The sequence below is a fragment of the Pseudorca crassidens genome, chromosome 4 (genome assembly GCF_039906515.1).
Source record: "Pseudorca crassidens isolate mPseCra1 chromosome 4, mPseCra1.hap1, whole genome shotgun sequence".
NCBI lineage: Eukaryota > Metazoa > Chordata > Mammalia > Artiodactyla > Delphinidae > Pseudorca > Pseudorca crassidens.
In genome coordinates, this window is record NC_090299.1 from 118918601 (window position 1) to 118934660 (window position 16060).

General features: G+C 39.8%; 1 protein-coding gene across 5 annotated transcripts in view; it reads left to right on the forward strand.

Moving 5' to 3' along the window:
* AFF1 (ALF transcription elongation factor 1) overlaps positions 1–16060 on the forward strand; it is a 204989-nt gene that overhangs the window by 4862 nt on the left and 184067 nt on the right. For all 5 annotated transcript variants that reach the window (XM_067736543.1, XM_067736549.1, XM_067736545.1 and 2 more), the window contains exon 2: positions 7841–7914. In XM_067736543.1, the coding sequence (XP_067592644.1) occupies positions 7877–7914 (38 nt within the window). In that variant the 5' untranslated portion in view covers positions 7841–7876. The remainder of the gene's footprint in view (positions 1–7840; positions 7915–16060) is intronic.

Here is a 16060-nt window from a genome sequence, read left to right on the forward strand (position 1 = left end):
CTTTTAAGACACAGATGTGTCTCTTCCTCCCCCACTCCCCAAGTTTCTGATTCAGTAGGTCTGGGGAAATGCCCAAGAATTTACACTTGTAACATGTTTGCAGGTGATATTGATGCTTCTAGTTCTGGAATTACACTTTGAGGACTACTGCAGTATAGCAGAGAATTTAAAAGCATGGTTTCTAAGCCAGACAGCTTGGGCTTGAATCTTGGATATGCCACCTACTAGCTGTCAGACCTTAGGCAAATTACTTAACTTCTTGTCAAGAACTGTTAAGGCTCTGAGATTTTACCCTGCTTTCAAGGTAAACAAGCTAACCTGCCACAGTTTCATGGACTCTTGGGAATGGGTTTATTATTCATAATAATAGCTGTGGCCAGAGTATCACCATTTTCTTATACTGGTTCCCTAAGCCCCAGTTTCCAAAGAAGGGAGATGTGGAGAGAGTCAGACGTTACCTGCAAACACAGTGGATTATATTAAGGAGAGAAATCCTGATCTTAGGGAATCCTAATGGGCAGTAAGCATGACTGCCCTTTGTTCCAGAGGGAGACATTATCTTGATTATACTGGATAGTAGTAAACCTGCCACCCTTTGCTCTAGAAGGAGACGTTATATTTTTCAAAGCTGTTCTCTATACAAGTATCTTTAAAGATTGTATGGAACAAAAGCAGTTGGTGCCTCTGCTTGTACAATATGCAGAAATGACCCATGGAGAGTTGGCTCCCAATACTTTTCCATTCCCTTATACAATGGAGTTAACAATACTGTAGTATCTCCCTTACTGGGTAGTTGGGTAGATTAAAGGTAATAAGGCTTGGCAAGTGCTTGAAGCAGAACATAATAAGTGCTACATAAATATTTCCTATTATTACTCCTGAAGGAAAAACATTTTTTTTAATGGTAAGTATTGCCTTATAAGATGAAATAATTGCTTTACTGAGTATCCCTAACTTTGAGTTCATTCCAAGAAACTTCTTTAATGGATCTAAGTTCTAAAATGGCGATGATGCATTGTATGATAATCTTACCATTCCATGGGGAATGAGGCTTAAATATTTACTACCAACATTCATGTGCTCTCCCATGTGTCTCCGCCTCCTTAAGTTATACAGAATCATGTGACTAATTCTGTCCAGTGGGCTGTCTATGGGAGTAACATATATTCCTGGACTGAAGCATTTAAGTGGCTCTTATGAGACCCTCCACCTCTATTTTTTTACTATAGTAAACCCTGCAGCCACATTTTGAGATATTGGAGCTTCCAACTTGGCTTTTTTCCAGCTTAGGTTTCTCAGTGTGGAGAAAACTCCCTGCCTCCTTCTTACACCCCTCCCCTTCCCCCCCCCCCCCCGCAATATGCAATGGACATAAAGAATAATCAGGAAATAAGTTTTTGTGCTATCAAGCTACTGAAATTTGGGGGTTAATTTGCCACTATAGCATAACCTAGACTACCCTTACTATATTCCAGTATCTATAATACCTGCCTACTGTGAGAAAGTTGACAGTCAATTATTTTAAAATATAGGCTCTGAGTATATATATGTAAAGCTGGGCATAGAGCTTGCATTCTGTGGAGGAGATATAAACATTAACATATTTATTTACTTAGCATAAGTTAATTTCAGATAGTGGTAAGTACTATGAAAAGATAAGTGTGGCCAACACTGTTCTTTTCTTCCCCAGTGCTCATTCCCATTTTTTTGTTGCTAAGAGAACCTTGATTGTGTGTGGGATTACATTGTGCCCAGCCTTAGGCAGTAGATCATGTTTGTTCTCAACCAGTGACAACAATTTGTATCCTGATTTACCTGCAGCTGGAGGAGGCCACGTGACCTAGTTCTGGTTTTTAGATAGGTTTGGGGAAGGATTCCTCTCCCGACCAAAGGGGAGAGATGTGGCTGACACAGCCACACCTTCCTCCTCTCATCTTCTACCTGCCTTGCATGTTGAAAAGCCGTCTGGTTATGGCAGCAACCTTTTTGTACCATGAAAGGACAAACATAAAGACAGCATGCTAAATGTGGCAGAGCCAGAATTCCTGATGGCCTCCCTGAACAGCTAAAATTATACCAGTAGCCACCCTCCTCTAGACTTGCTATTAATTAAGCACTTGTTACTTGCAGCTAGGCACATTCTGAATCCGTATAGAGTATAATGGAATAGAGCATGGGTTGGCAGGAGGGCACAGCAGCGCTACATTAGCTACTGTATTCAGGGGAGACCTCTTTGAGAATTTATCATTTGAGCTGAGACCTGAATGATGGGAGGGAGCTGACAAGGTGTGGGATGTGTACTTGAGTCTGGGGGCAGCACCAGAGCCCCCTAGAACAAGGATTTGAAGTGGAGAAGAGATAGTTGGGGAAATCATGTTCCAGTATGAATTTCTAGGCATGTGGGCTTCATGTGGCACTGGAGAGCTAAAGGAATTGTAGGTGCTCAGGTCAGTTTGGGGCCCTGGGAGATTGTGGGGTACTTGGGGTAGAGTTCTGGAGAATTCAGATGAAAACAGTATATGACCCATGACTCACCCATGACACGTTGCCAATTACCAAGAGACTGTTATTCCTGGAGGGTATGTGTGGAAAAGGGGAAGGAGATCTGACCAGGGACTACTGATCAGTCCAGACATCCTCTGGTCTCTGGACAGTTATTTTCCTAATATTCTCCTTTGGAAACTGGGTCATGGTCATGGGACTTTGAGACCTGCTTAGCGCTGTTTGTCCAGTTGAAAAGCTTCTCTAATGTATGGATTGTCCCTAGCATGTGCTTTGGTTGGCAGAAAGATAACCGGAACAACTACTACAACCATTTATTGAGTGCTCACCATGAGCTTGGCATTGTGCTAAAAACATTACACCCATTTTATTTAACCCTACAACAACCCCAGGAAGCCCCATATTACTGATGAGAAGGCTGAGACCTTGGGGGAGAACAGTGATTTTCTTGAGGTTATATACCTAGTAGGTTGCAAAGCAGGCCTTTAAACAAGCATGTCACAAAGACTGCTGAGAGTAGGTTCCCCAGAATGTGCTAAGTTTGGGAGCACTTAATGACCTAGAACAGAATATTTGAAAATATCCTGAATAATTTTTCTGTATTCCTCCTCTCTCTTTGTTTCCTTGTAATTATATATGTATATGGCGTAAATGTCTATAAAACTTAAAAAAAAATTTTTTTTTTACTTGAAATGTTTTACCTATTTTGGGGAGAAAAGTAGTTTGATGTACATGACATTTTTATTTCTGAATAAATTTGCATTGCAAGAGGCTGGAAGGCCTATGAAGGGTCACTTAAATAGATCTGGCAAGGTACAGTCCTACATGCAGCATAGTCTGTTTCACTTACATAAAAAGTGAGATAGACATTGCTGACTTAAATAAGAACTGCTATGTATTGAATGCCCATGATGTGTCAGTGTGCTGGGCATTTTAGCTAGATCTATAAAACACTCTTCTCAGTAACTCTGTAAAATAGGCTGTTTTCCATTTTACAGATGGGAGCACTGAGGCTGGTAGGGCTTAATTTGCCCAAAGTGATCACCTGTCTCACTTGAACTTATTCTCTTTTTGCTGTATAGCACTATGTTATGTTATGTTATTTATTTATTTGACTGCGCCGGGTTTTAGTGGCAGCACATGGGATCTTCACTGTGACATGCGGGATCTAGTTCACTGACCAGGGATTGAACCCAGGCCCCCTGCATTGGGAGTGTGGAGTCTTAACCACTGGACCACCAGGGAAGTCCCTACTCTGTTTTTAATGTAGAGCCAAGTTGGAATCTTAACTGCTTTTTTTTAACAGGAGGATTTTAAACTGCCCCCCTCCCCCATTTTTTATTCTGCTTTGTCTTTATAATCTGGTGAGAATAATATAAAAATGTATGAAAACTTCAAGAAGACCTTCTGATTTCAATATTTATGGGCCAGTACATCCCCCCCCAACCCTTATATTTAGGGAAAAAAACCGTTTACACAGATAATAAAGGATTCATAGCATATAGAATAAAAGATGAAAGTGCCCCTTTCCAGAGAAGCCACTATTAACAGTTTGGTTCTGTGTGTGTGTTTGTGTGTGTGTATGTTATGGGTGTGTGTTATGCATAAATATAAAAGGAAAGCATTTTCTTTTCAAACAAATTGGCTCACATTGTACATTTTGTTCAGCATCTTGTTTGGATAAACCTATTCTTTTTGATGTTTCATTGTGTCTCATGTGCCATAATTTATTTACCATTTCTGTGTTTATATGTATTAGGTTGTTACCACTTTTTTTTTTGCTATTATAAACAACATTTTATTGCACAAACCTTCTTGTACAAATGTGACTTTTTAAGAAAGATTTTCAAAGGAGACATTAACTGAAGCATATACTAATTGCCTTTCTTAGCAGTAGTTTAGGGTTATAACTTCCTGACTACAGTAGGCCTCCATTCTAACCTAACTAACCTTATATCTGAGTTGTGTGGTTACTCTGTACAGCTGTGCAAATCATACATACATCAGCATCTAAGTAGACTTCCATAGGCTGAATTTGGTCTTTCCTGTGAGTCGTAAGAGTCAATAATCTGGTGATATAGCCTCCTTACCCTTGCCTCTGTGGAACGGATTGAGCCACCATACAAGGTTATGAATTTGAATTGTACACACAAGTCCCTGGCTGTGCCCAGGGGCCAGATGCCTCAGAGAATATGTCTCTTGCACTTTGTACTTCACTCACCCACCCAAGAAGCCAGTAGTGAGAGCCAGGGATTCTGCTGACTCCTTCAGTCTTGGACTTGTCAGTTCCTAGGCCCATTTTTAATTTTTTTAAAAAAATTAATTTTTTTTTTTTGTGTGGTACACTGGCCTCTCACTGTTGTGGCCTCTCCCGTTGCGGAGCACAGGCTCCGGACGCGCAGGCGCAGCGGCCATGGCTCACGGGCCCAGCTGCTCTGCGGCATGTGGGATCTTCCCGGACCGGGGCACGAACCCGTGTCCCCTGCATCGGCAGGAGGACTCTCAACCACTGCGCCACCAGGGGAGCTCCCCTAGGACCATTTTTTAAAAAACAGGCTGGCTGGCTTGCTTGCTTTATTTATTTATCTATTTATTTATTTATAGCAGTTAAGTTCACAGCAAAATTGAGTGGAAGGTATAGAGATTTCCCGTAGACTTCCCTGTCCCCATCCCCACCCCTAGCTTCCCCCATAATCAACTGTCTCCTACTAGGGTGGTACATTTGTTACAATTGAGGAACATGAGCATTGACACATCATTATCAGCCAGAGTGCTAGACCATCTTTTAACTACAGCTCTGCCTGGTTTGCTCCTCACTTCCTTTAAGCCTTTGCTCAAATGTTTCCTTCTCTGACCACTCTATATAAAATTGTAACACCTTACCTCCTTTCCTATCTGGCGCGCTACACTGTTCACTTTGTTTTTCTCCTTTTAAAGTCTAACATCTATATATTATGTTTCATCTTTGCTTACCTCCTGTAGTTTGTCAACTCAGCATGGCAAGTGCCTATTTCCTTCACTCTCTTATTCTTACAGTAGATACCCAGGAAATATTTGTTGGCTCAGTGAGTAAATGAACAAACAAGGGAACTCAGGACCACGCTGTCAGGTTGACATCCCTCAACAGCCCCTCTGCCCCCTCCCTTGCTGCCCTCCTTTCTCCACCAATCCGCCCTGGGATGGGTGCTGTTGGGCCGCAAGCAGGTGGACCCTCCTCACTGGGAGGGCTGTGTTGGGGACTGCCATCATGGACTCTTGAGAAGGCTTTACAGTGTTAAGAAGATTAATGCCAAAGCAAATGCCTACTATTTTATTGATAATTTGCTGTGGGCCAGCCCTGCATGTTGAGAGAGAAAGAGAGAGAGAGGGGAGGTGGGGTAAGGGGGAGGGAAAGGAGGGTAGAGAAAGACAGAGGAAGAAGGAGAAACAGAAGTATGTGTTTGAGGGACTTCCCTGGTGGTCCAGTGGTTAGGACTCTGCACTTTCATTGCTGAGGATGCAGGTTCAGTCCCTGGTCAGGGAACTAGCATCCTGCAAGCTGCGCAGTGTGCACACCCCCCAACAAGAAAAAAGTGTGTGTTTGATGGGCTTCCCTCATGGCACAGTGGTTAATCCGCCTGCGAATGCAGGGGACACGGGTTTGAGCCCTGGTCCGGGAAGATCCCACATGCCGTGGAGCAGCTAGCCCGTAGAGCAACTAGCCCGTGAGCCACAACTACTGAGCCTGCGCTCTAGAGCCTGTGCGCCACAACTGCTGAAGCCTGAGCCCCTAGAGCCCATGCTCCCTGACGAGAAGCCACCGCAATGAGAAGCCTGCGGATCATAATGAAGAGCAGCCCCTGCTTGCCACAACTAGAGAAAAGCCCGCCAGCAGCAACAAAGACCCAATGCAGCCAAAAATAAAATAAATTAATAATAATTTAAAAAATCATGTGTTTGAGAGAGGGAAAGTGAGAGAGTAAGGGGGGAGAGTGAGGGAGGTGGTTGGGATTTGAGTTGGAGAATTTAGGAAACTTGCCTAGGGCCACTATAGCCAGTTGAAGGAGTGGCCTACTCCAAAGCATGTTTGACCCTGAAAATTTGAGCTCTACTAGTGTGAGTTTAATTAGAATATTTGTAGCATCTGTGTTACATTCTTTTGGGGGAGGAGATAGAGTGGCAAGTGGTATCTACTAATATGAAACATTGTAGTCAGCAAGTCAGCAATTTTAATTTCATGGAGGGGGAGATAAAAGACCTTATCAAGAGGCAGAGTAGAGCTGAAGGACTCTATTCAGCGTTTCTTCAGCCTTAGGCAAAAAGCCTCTTAAAGTAGCAGACAAGCTAAAATTGTTACAAATTTAACATCATGTTTCCATTTGTATCAAATAGTTCGTTAAATTGGTACTAAGATAATTTGGTAACATACCCTCTGCCTTAAGGATGTTTGAAAAAATAGAAACTATTTAAAGCAAGTTAGGATAAGAGCAGTAAATTTACAAATACATACAAGAAAGGGAAAAGGAAACAGCTGTTGATAGTGTTAACCATAGAGAGAGAGGTTGTTTCTAGAGATACACAAGATAGTACCAAGGCCATCTGCCCAGGTTGGATAACAACTTTTTAAAACTAGTACTGTTTTGAGAGAATGCTCCAGAATTGCTTTGGGGGTTAAGTACCTTATATGAGTGGAAGTAAAATCTCAGGATTGGCTCTTAAACTGGGCCCACTTTTTTATTTAGTGTGGAATTCTTATGTGAAGATCAACTATTAATTTTTTCTTGTCCATACTCTTTCACCATTTTCCCTTTTGACTCTAGTGAGGTTGTTGACACAACCTATTACCTTAGGCAACTTACTTAAAACTGAGTTTCAGTTTTCTTATATATAAAATGGGGTATTTGGTATATGGTGTATTATTATGCAATACTAATTAGTATGCAATACTAATGTTACATTCCATGTAAACATTACAGTACACTTACACCTTGCAAGTGTATTGTAATGTTTACATGAAATGTCATTTTTAGAGGGCTTAACACAATGCTTGGCACAAAGTAGACACTGGGGAAATGTTATTTCCTTTCTTCCTTCTCATGATAAACTTGTGCACATTTTTTCCTGGCTGAAATTGCTTTGAGTAGCAGCCTTAAAATTAAAAGTACATTTGGCCAAAAGTGCATTTGGCCTTTGATATATGCTGGCTGGTTTGTTCACGCAACTTGAGAGTTGGTGAAGAGCCATTCTCTTATTCGAATGGGAACTTTGAATTCTGTGTCCAATAAGATTTCTTACAGGTCAGGTGTACCTATGAGGTTACTTACGGGCTAATGTTCACAGGCTGCTGTGTCTCTTTCAGATGAATAGACTCGTCGCTTTCCACTGACTGGCAGCAATGGCATTTACCGAAAGAGTCAACAGCAGTGGCAACAGGTAACCATGAAATCCATGATGCAAGGATGTGATATTTAATTTTATAATCTATTGTTCAAAGAATAAGTTTGGTCCTTTTTATTTTTGTGACTTATGACTCTCTGGTGCAGGAAAATGTGTGAAAATTTCTGTTTTCTCTACATAAAGTCAAACCTATTAGACTGGCTACATATTTTCTTTAAATCTAGTACTCTCAACTCATTTCTTTAACATGTGGTTGTGATGTTAGATCAGCGTCTTAATTCTCAGTTCAAGGTACTGGTCCAGATTACACTGATCTGGGAAAATGTACACCTATTCAGCTTGTACTGAAACAGATATCATGATGAAATCCGCCTTATGAGAGCCTTGAAAGAGGGAATTCTGTCAGTTACATTTTATGACTTTCACATCTCTCCCTACAACTCTGTATATATAGTTCTTGCATATAGTACATGTCCAGGGTTGGTTGAGGGGAGCATATTTATATTCTGAAGCAGTTATAAAGAATAACCCATTTGCTATCCAGAAGGAATTCTTAATATCACTGATCAGTTTTTATTTATACTATTAGATGCTCAGATACATATATATGAAGGTATGAGACATGTAGACTCAAACTTAATTAATATTTCTTGAGTAATAGATGATGGTGACTGTAATTCTGGAACATTCTGATGCTTTCCTACTTCCTCCTCCTTTCTGGTTCATTTAGGAAATTCTTCCTGTACTCCAGGTGGTCCTGTTGGTCCTGTTGTTAAACTTGGTACACTCTCCTCCCCCACAGAGGAAACCATGTGACCCAGGCTGCAACAGTCCACATTCTGCTAGAGCCAGAGGGGAAGCTGTTATCATCCGTTTTTTTAGGCTTATTCATAATGTTTGGTTACACATAAGTTTTAAATTTTTATGTAGTTAAATGTCTTCTTTATGGATTCTGGTTTTGATTGTGCTTAGAAAGGTCTTTCCTACTCCAAGATTGAGAAAATAATGTCATGTGTTCTCTGCTGGCACTTGAAAGGTTTCATTTTTTGCATTTAATCAGAACTTGTAAGCTGGTGGCCTATGGGGCAGATCTGGTCAACAGATGGGTTTTCTTTGGCCTCTCATAGTGTTCTAAAAAAATATATCTACCAATGATTTTTACATAATGATCTAGACTTCCATCGTCTCTTAAAAAACTTAACAACATTGGGTTTGCATTGCAATATAGCAACATTCAGATGGAATTGAATAGCTACTTCCTCTTTTTGAGAAGTCATGAGTTTTCTAATTCAAAACTTCCTAAGTACTTTTCAGGTGTGCCAAGATGTTGCTCTCCCCAACCAGAACTCCAGAACTCCAGAACTCTCACCTGATTTCCTCCTGCAGATATCTGCTTTGTCAGCTTGCCCCAGAGAGACTTGATGTTAAAAAAAAAAAAAAAAAAAAAGTTGGGGAAGCACGATGCTTTCTAGTTCACTACAATTCCCACACAGCTGGATTTACACACTGAGTTAGCTGCTTCATCTTCTTAACTTGCAACCCATTTTAGATCTTTGACTTTTTAGCATTTTGATCCATCTGTAATTAAAGTTAGTGTAAAGTGTGTGTTGTAAATTTCCATTTTAATAAGAAATGAAAAAAGTCTGGGGATGTTAGGGAACCTTTTTTTAAGCAAAAGACTAGCCAGTTGTTACAACATAATTTATTAAATCATCTATCTTTACTGATTTGAGTGCTGTGTCCAAATTCCATCAGATTGTTGAGTCTATTATTAGATTCTTTTGTTCCATTGATTGCCTCTTCTGGCAATGGTGCTATACTATTTCAGTGTATTTTTATAGGTCTTAATATTCAGGCAGATTCTTTGTCATTACTTTTCATTTTTAGAATTTTTATAGCTATTCACATCTGATTACATTTCCACGTGTACTCTGGAGTCATTAGTCATTTTCTAGAAAAATTGTTGGCATTTTGATTGGGGTCCCTTTGCATTAATCAATTAGATTTGAATTTGATAAAACATTAAAACTGGGTCTTTTTACAAAGGTATCTAAATATCAGATTAATGAAAATTTACGGAGTGAAGCAATTTTAAAATTCAATTCTAAGATTTTTTGGAGGTATGATTTTTCAGCTATTCTGGTTATTGACACTGCACCCAGGGTAATTTCTGGTAGGAGAATCAATTATAGTTAACAACATCATCAGTGACAATTTAAAAAAGATATTTTGTAGTCTTATTATTTACATATGTTTTCTATTGTTGCTAATTATTAAGTTAAGATAGGTAACTGCCCTTTGTAGTAACATTCTAGCAATTACAGAGCTGTTTTTATTATTTGTTACATTTACCTTTTCAGCTCCTTACCTCCCTGATGTGGTCCTTTTTAATTTTAACACCCAGTACAAGTGATAAGCTAGGGGAAATCCTAAATGGAGCTCTATTTTTTTTTTAATAAGTTTACTTATTTATTTATTTTTGGCTGTGTTGGGTCTTCGTTTCTGTGCGAGGGCTTTCTCTAGTTGTGGCTAGTGGGGGCCACTCTTCATCGCGATGCGTGGGCCTCTCACTGTCGCGGCCTCTCTTGTTGCAGAGCACAGGCTCCAGATGCGCAGGCTCAGTAATTGTGGCTCACGGGCCTAGTTGCTCCGCGGCATGTGGGATCTTCCCAGACCAGGGCTCGAACCTGTGTCCCCTGCATTGGCAGGCAGATTCTCAACCACTGCGCCACCAGGGAAGCCCCTGGAGCTCTATTTTTAATATATACCAAATAGCTCACTTATTTAAATGTTTAGTCATGGCAGTTTAATCTTTTAGTAGTCAAAAAAAAAAAAAAAATCAAATTCGTGTGGAACTGGTCCAGGACTAGAATATATTTTAAAGGAAACAGATGTGTATTGAGCAGGCAGCTCTAATTGCTCAAACTAAGTAGAAGTCTGAGTGTGAATCCTTAGTTTGCTTAGGGCTATCAGAAGTCATAAGCATGGACAGAATATTAATGTCATGTGTAAAGACAATATTTGTTTTAGTTCTTGTAAATAATAGGCTTATTCCCTGGCTTCCAAATTTATCAGCATTAGACATTATTGAATCTGATTTACTTAAATTTCCCCTCATCTTCCTTCCCCTCCCCGTTTTGTTCTTTCTAAAAATTGTCATTGGAGTATAACAAACTGAAAAGGGCAGACATTATTAGTACAGTTCGGTGCATTTTCACAAAGTGAACACACTTGTGTAACCGATCAAGCAACAACAATACCAGCTCTCCAGAAGCCCCTCCTGTCCCCTTTCAGCTGCTGTCTCCCTCAAAGCCTGCCACTATTCTGACTTCTAACACCATGGATTTGTTTTGCCTGCTTTTGATTTTTATTTAAAAATAATCATATAGTATATTCTTTTACGTTGTCTATTTAGTTCTGATGTTTATGTTATTTTATTTTATAAACTTGAATATCTTTAACATTTATATGTCTTTATAATAAGGTATTTTAAATTAATGTACCATATTAATTATATTATATAATCAATATTAAATTTAAAAAATTTCCATCAACTTTTCATAGTCTAATACGATAGTATAATTATCCTTACTTTTTTCCACTTCTCTCTCCTCTACCCTCCAACTGTTAGCTCTGCTTTTTGTTTTAAATTGTCCAGATTGATAGTACATTTTATTTTATAAGCTTCTGTGCCCTTGCAAGCTTTGTCTTTGAATTGATAATAAAAGCTGAAAAACCAATAAGCATTATTTACATTATTTTGATTGGGAAGTAAAATAGTGTTTAGGGTTTCATTTCTCCTCTATGGGTTCAAAGTCAACCCAAGTACCACTTGAGAAATATCATATTGATCAGGACAGATGAATTCTTTAGCTGAGTAAATTGTTCAAATTCATGCCACATTTTAAATTCCTTCATCTTTGGATGGTATTTTTATTTTTCCTGGAGTTTGTAATTACTTTTCTTTTTCCTTCTTGAAAGAGAGAACATGCCTTTTTATCATGTCACTACCATGTTCCCCTTCTTACCCTTCTGTATGCATTAGGAGATTTGCTGATATGCTTTTCAGTTTGGGTGAAGATTTGAAGGATTGCATTCTGTGAACCCTGAATCATAATGCTGTAGTCGTGGATGCTCTACTTCCCCAGGAGAGTCTGAAATAATGTTTAACTCTCCTAATTGAGGAGAGTCCTCAATTAGTGAGGAGGCTACAAGGTGTTAAGCTGATTAACACCTATTATATAGACAGATTTTCTTTGTGTAAGTAAATCAGGGGCCTGACTTCCAGACGCTCAGGAGAGAGATTAATGGCTGTAGGCCGTGTTTTCCTGGAACAGTGATTGGCCTGGGCATTGTAAATAATCCACACCTGGAATTGTGAAATTTCCTGTATTTCCCAAGCAAGTTGTTTTAGGCCTGATTTACAAGTGCAATGATGTTTCTTATGTAGAATGCATTGTTTCCCTTTATTTTAGAAAATGGTTCCTAAGTGTGAAGTATGTGTCATTGTCATATGTAGTTTTAAGATGAGTCATTCAGTTTGATGGCTTTAGAAGAGTTTGATTTCAGACTCATCCCAGACCTGAGGAAATCTTTTTCAGAATTAGTTATTTCCCAAATGGATAGTTAAATTTTGGGGTGGGGGGGGTAGGGGGGAAAGACTCAACTGTAGAAGTATTGAGTAAGTTTACCAGTAAAATCCAATTGACCTGTTACTGCATGGGTGATATATTGGGCTTGAGTGTGGAACTCCAGGGCCACAACTTGTGTTTCGATCTCTGATACGTTGGTTACTTGGACAAATTGCTCAACTTTTAAAGCCTCATTAAAATGGGGATACAGAGAATAATGTATGTAAAGTGCTTATCACAGTTCCTGGTAAATCATAAGTCCTTGATACATTATTAATTCTATCGCTCTGGTGAGGGTGGTATAGTGCTGGGTTTCAGAAGAGTCGGTACCTTCCTCAATTCTACCTCAAAGGAGAAAGGCTTTGTTTAGAGGCAACTCCCTGGATGGAAGGGATTCCTTTGTGAGCTATTCCAGGAATAGTATACATAGGAAGGAGAGTAATAGAGGAAATAGACCTTTAAGAAAAACAAAACACAAGAGTGTGTTTATTTGTGGGGCATGTGGATACACTTACAAGTTTTTCTCTGGTCTATTTTACATTTAATATTGGCTATGGGATTGTCTTAAATCATACACAGGGATTGTAGAGGTCATCAAGCACCTATGTTTTCATTCTTTTGGGTAGCTACTTAGGGGTGGAATTGCTTTCTTGTAAGGTTGATTAACGTTTAGGTCATCTTAAGATTGTGCTAAGTTCATGGGCTTCCCTGGTGGCGCAGTGGTTAAGAATCCACCTGCCAATGCAGGGGACGTGGGTTCGAGCCCTGGTCTGGGAAGATCCCACATGCCGCAGAGCAACTAAGCCTGTGCGCCACAACTACTGAGCCTGCGCTCCGGAGCCCGTGAGCCACAACTCCTGAAGCCCGGGCGCCTGGAGCCCATGCTCTGCAACAAGAGAGGCCACCGCAATGAGAAGCCTGCGCACCACAATGAAGAATAGCCCCCACTCACCACAGCTAGAGAAAGCCCGCTCACAGTAACAAAGACCCAATGCAGCCAAAAATAAATAAATAAAATTAATTAAAAAAAAAAAGATTATTCTAAATTCATAAGTCAGTGTGCCCAAGGTCGGTTTCAAGTTCATTTGTGTACGTTTTTTCTCTTTGTCTTTAGCCCTGAATTCTACTAATGCTGTGAGTTGGAGGAGAATGAATTAATATTTTTTCAGTGCCTTCAATAGAATGGCTACTAGTCCAAGCAGTTGGCATTATATCATTTTAGGTGACACTTTGGTCCATGGTGGTGGATAAGATGGACATTGTGTTGAATTGTTTAGGATTATACCGTCTTTACAGGAATACTGATTTTATACTATCCTGATTTGGGGAAGAATCTTTTTTCTTTTTGGAGGGCTTCGGTTATAACAATCCTTTTCTTCTGAAGCTGTAGCAGTCAGCCTCCTCTGGAATCTGTGGAACAGGTTTAGAAAGAAGAGCATTTCAGTTTCAGTTTCCTCTTTTTCAGAAGCCTGGAGGACATTATTTCAGAATCTGAATCTTGTTTTCTGTACCTCATGATAACCCTGTAATGTGGTCAGATTAGATAGTAATCTGCCTCATTGAACTGCAGAAAGAAAAAGCCTGGAGAAATTAATAGTTGAATGTGTGAATCAGACTAAAGGGAATGCTGGGGCAACTAGTTTGTTTTGGAGAGAAATTGTTAAATTACTAAATAACATTTAACATGTAAGGCACTGTGCAATTTCATTTCTGCCTTTGACCAGCAAGTTTTGATTGTTTCATCAGATGATGCCTTCTTCTTAACCTGTTATGCAGAATGCCCCCATTTTTGTTGCTTTAAAATGATTTTTAAATGGTAGACGTTGGATTATATGTGTTTACATAGGTAAGATGTTAATAGATATTGTTAAGTGAACAGATCTTATTAAAGCTACTGAAAGCATGAGGTGGTCCAAGACTTCTTGTGAAGGGGAAGACAGTCTAAAGGGAGAGAGAGAGGGAGGTTGGGAAGCAGGAAAGGCAGGAGTGGAGGGTGGGACACAAGGGAAAGACAGACAGAAAGAAAGAAATCTTGTGCATTGTAGCAGCAATAAAGAATTAACATTGGCCCTGACTGGGCATGTAAACCGAATTTAGTATAGACTTTATCATACTTCTTGCCCACTCTCTTTTTTCTTCGCTTTAGAAGAAAAAATTTTATCACAGAAATATTCAGACATTAGTAGAAGTAGAGAGAATTCCCCAGATTTAACATTTCTCAATATTTTGCCACACTTAAAAAAAAAAAAAAATCTATCCTTTTTCTTTTGTTCTTTGCTGAAGTGCTTTAAAGCAAATCTCAGACATCTGTTTTTTCACTCCGGCATACTTTATGTGCATCTCCTTAAAAAAAGAGACATTTTCCTACATAATTGCATACCAATCTCATACCTAATAATATTAACATTTTAGAGTCATCTATTAATTAACCCACCTCCAAACTATCCAGATTGTTTTAAAATGTCTATTCAAGTTGTTTACATCCTAATTCAGCCAAATCAAAGTGCGTATACTGTGTTAGGTTTTATCAATTAAGTCTTAACCTAGAGCATTTGCCTTGCTTATTTGGCAGGGATGGGGGGCAGGCGGGGATTGACTGGTTGAGGAAGCTAAGTTTGAATGTCTGTCCTACTTTGTGGATTTGTCTGACTGCTCCTCTTAATGTGTTTTTGTTCTTATATACCAGTGGTTCTCAACCTGGAATACTTTTACCTCCTGGAGGTGGGGGGTGGGTACATTTGACAATGTCTTGAGAGACTTTTAGTTGTCATAATCTCATGGGTAGAGGCCAGGGATGCTGCTAAACATCCTACAGTGCTCAGGATGGCCCCCACCACAAACACTTTTCTGGCTCCAAATGTCACTAGTGCTGAGCTTGAGAATCATGTGGTTCTATCCCAGGTATTTCCTGTAGAATGGACGTTAGCTCTAAAGCTCAGTTACATTTGAGATAAGTCTTTTTGCTAAGAATAGTTAATAGTCCAAGAGTGCCGGTATCGTTCTGTGATTTGATCTGGGTGCTGCTTACAGGGGTATGTCACTGTTTGAAAATGCATGTGTGAGTGCATGTTATATTCTAATTTTTAAAGTTTACTTTAAAAGGATCTTCCTAGTTCTGCTGTGAACCTTCCTCTTTTTGACTACCACCTCAGATTCTTGGATGAGTCAAGAAATCTTTAAATCCTCTTTCCTTTTAAACTTCCTTAATTCTCAATTCCTTTTAATGTAAGAGACTGGTAAAGATGGGGAAATGGGTGCCTTGTGACCTAATTATTGGGATGGTTATGGGTCTGTTAATGGCCAAGCCAGGGTGCTGGTGTCGTCCTTGCTCTGGAGAGTTGCCCTAAGGGAGGGAACATGGGAACAGTAAGTAATGTTAGGCCCCAAGAAAGCTTGAAGGAGAGAGAAGGAAAGTCCTCCCAGATGAGATGGCTTCAAGAGAGAAGGTTGCCTTTCTCGAGCACTGAGAAAGGGGCATTTGGGGCAGAAAGAACCAGTGGAGGCTGGGAATGCAGTAGGGGTGTGCTGGGAACCCTTTCTGCAAAGTTGTC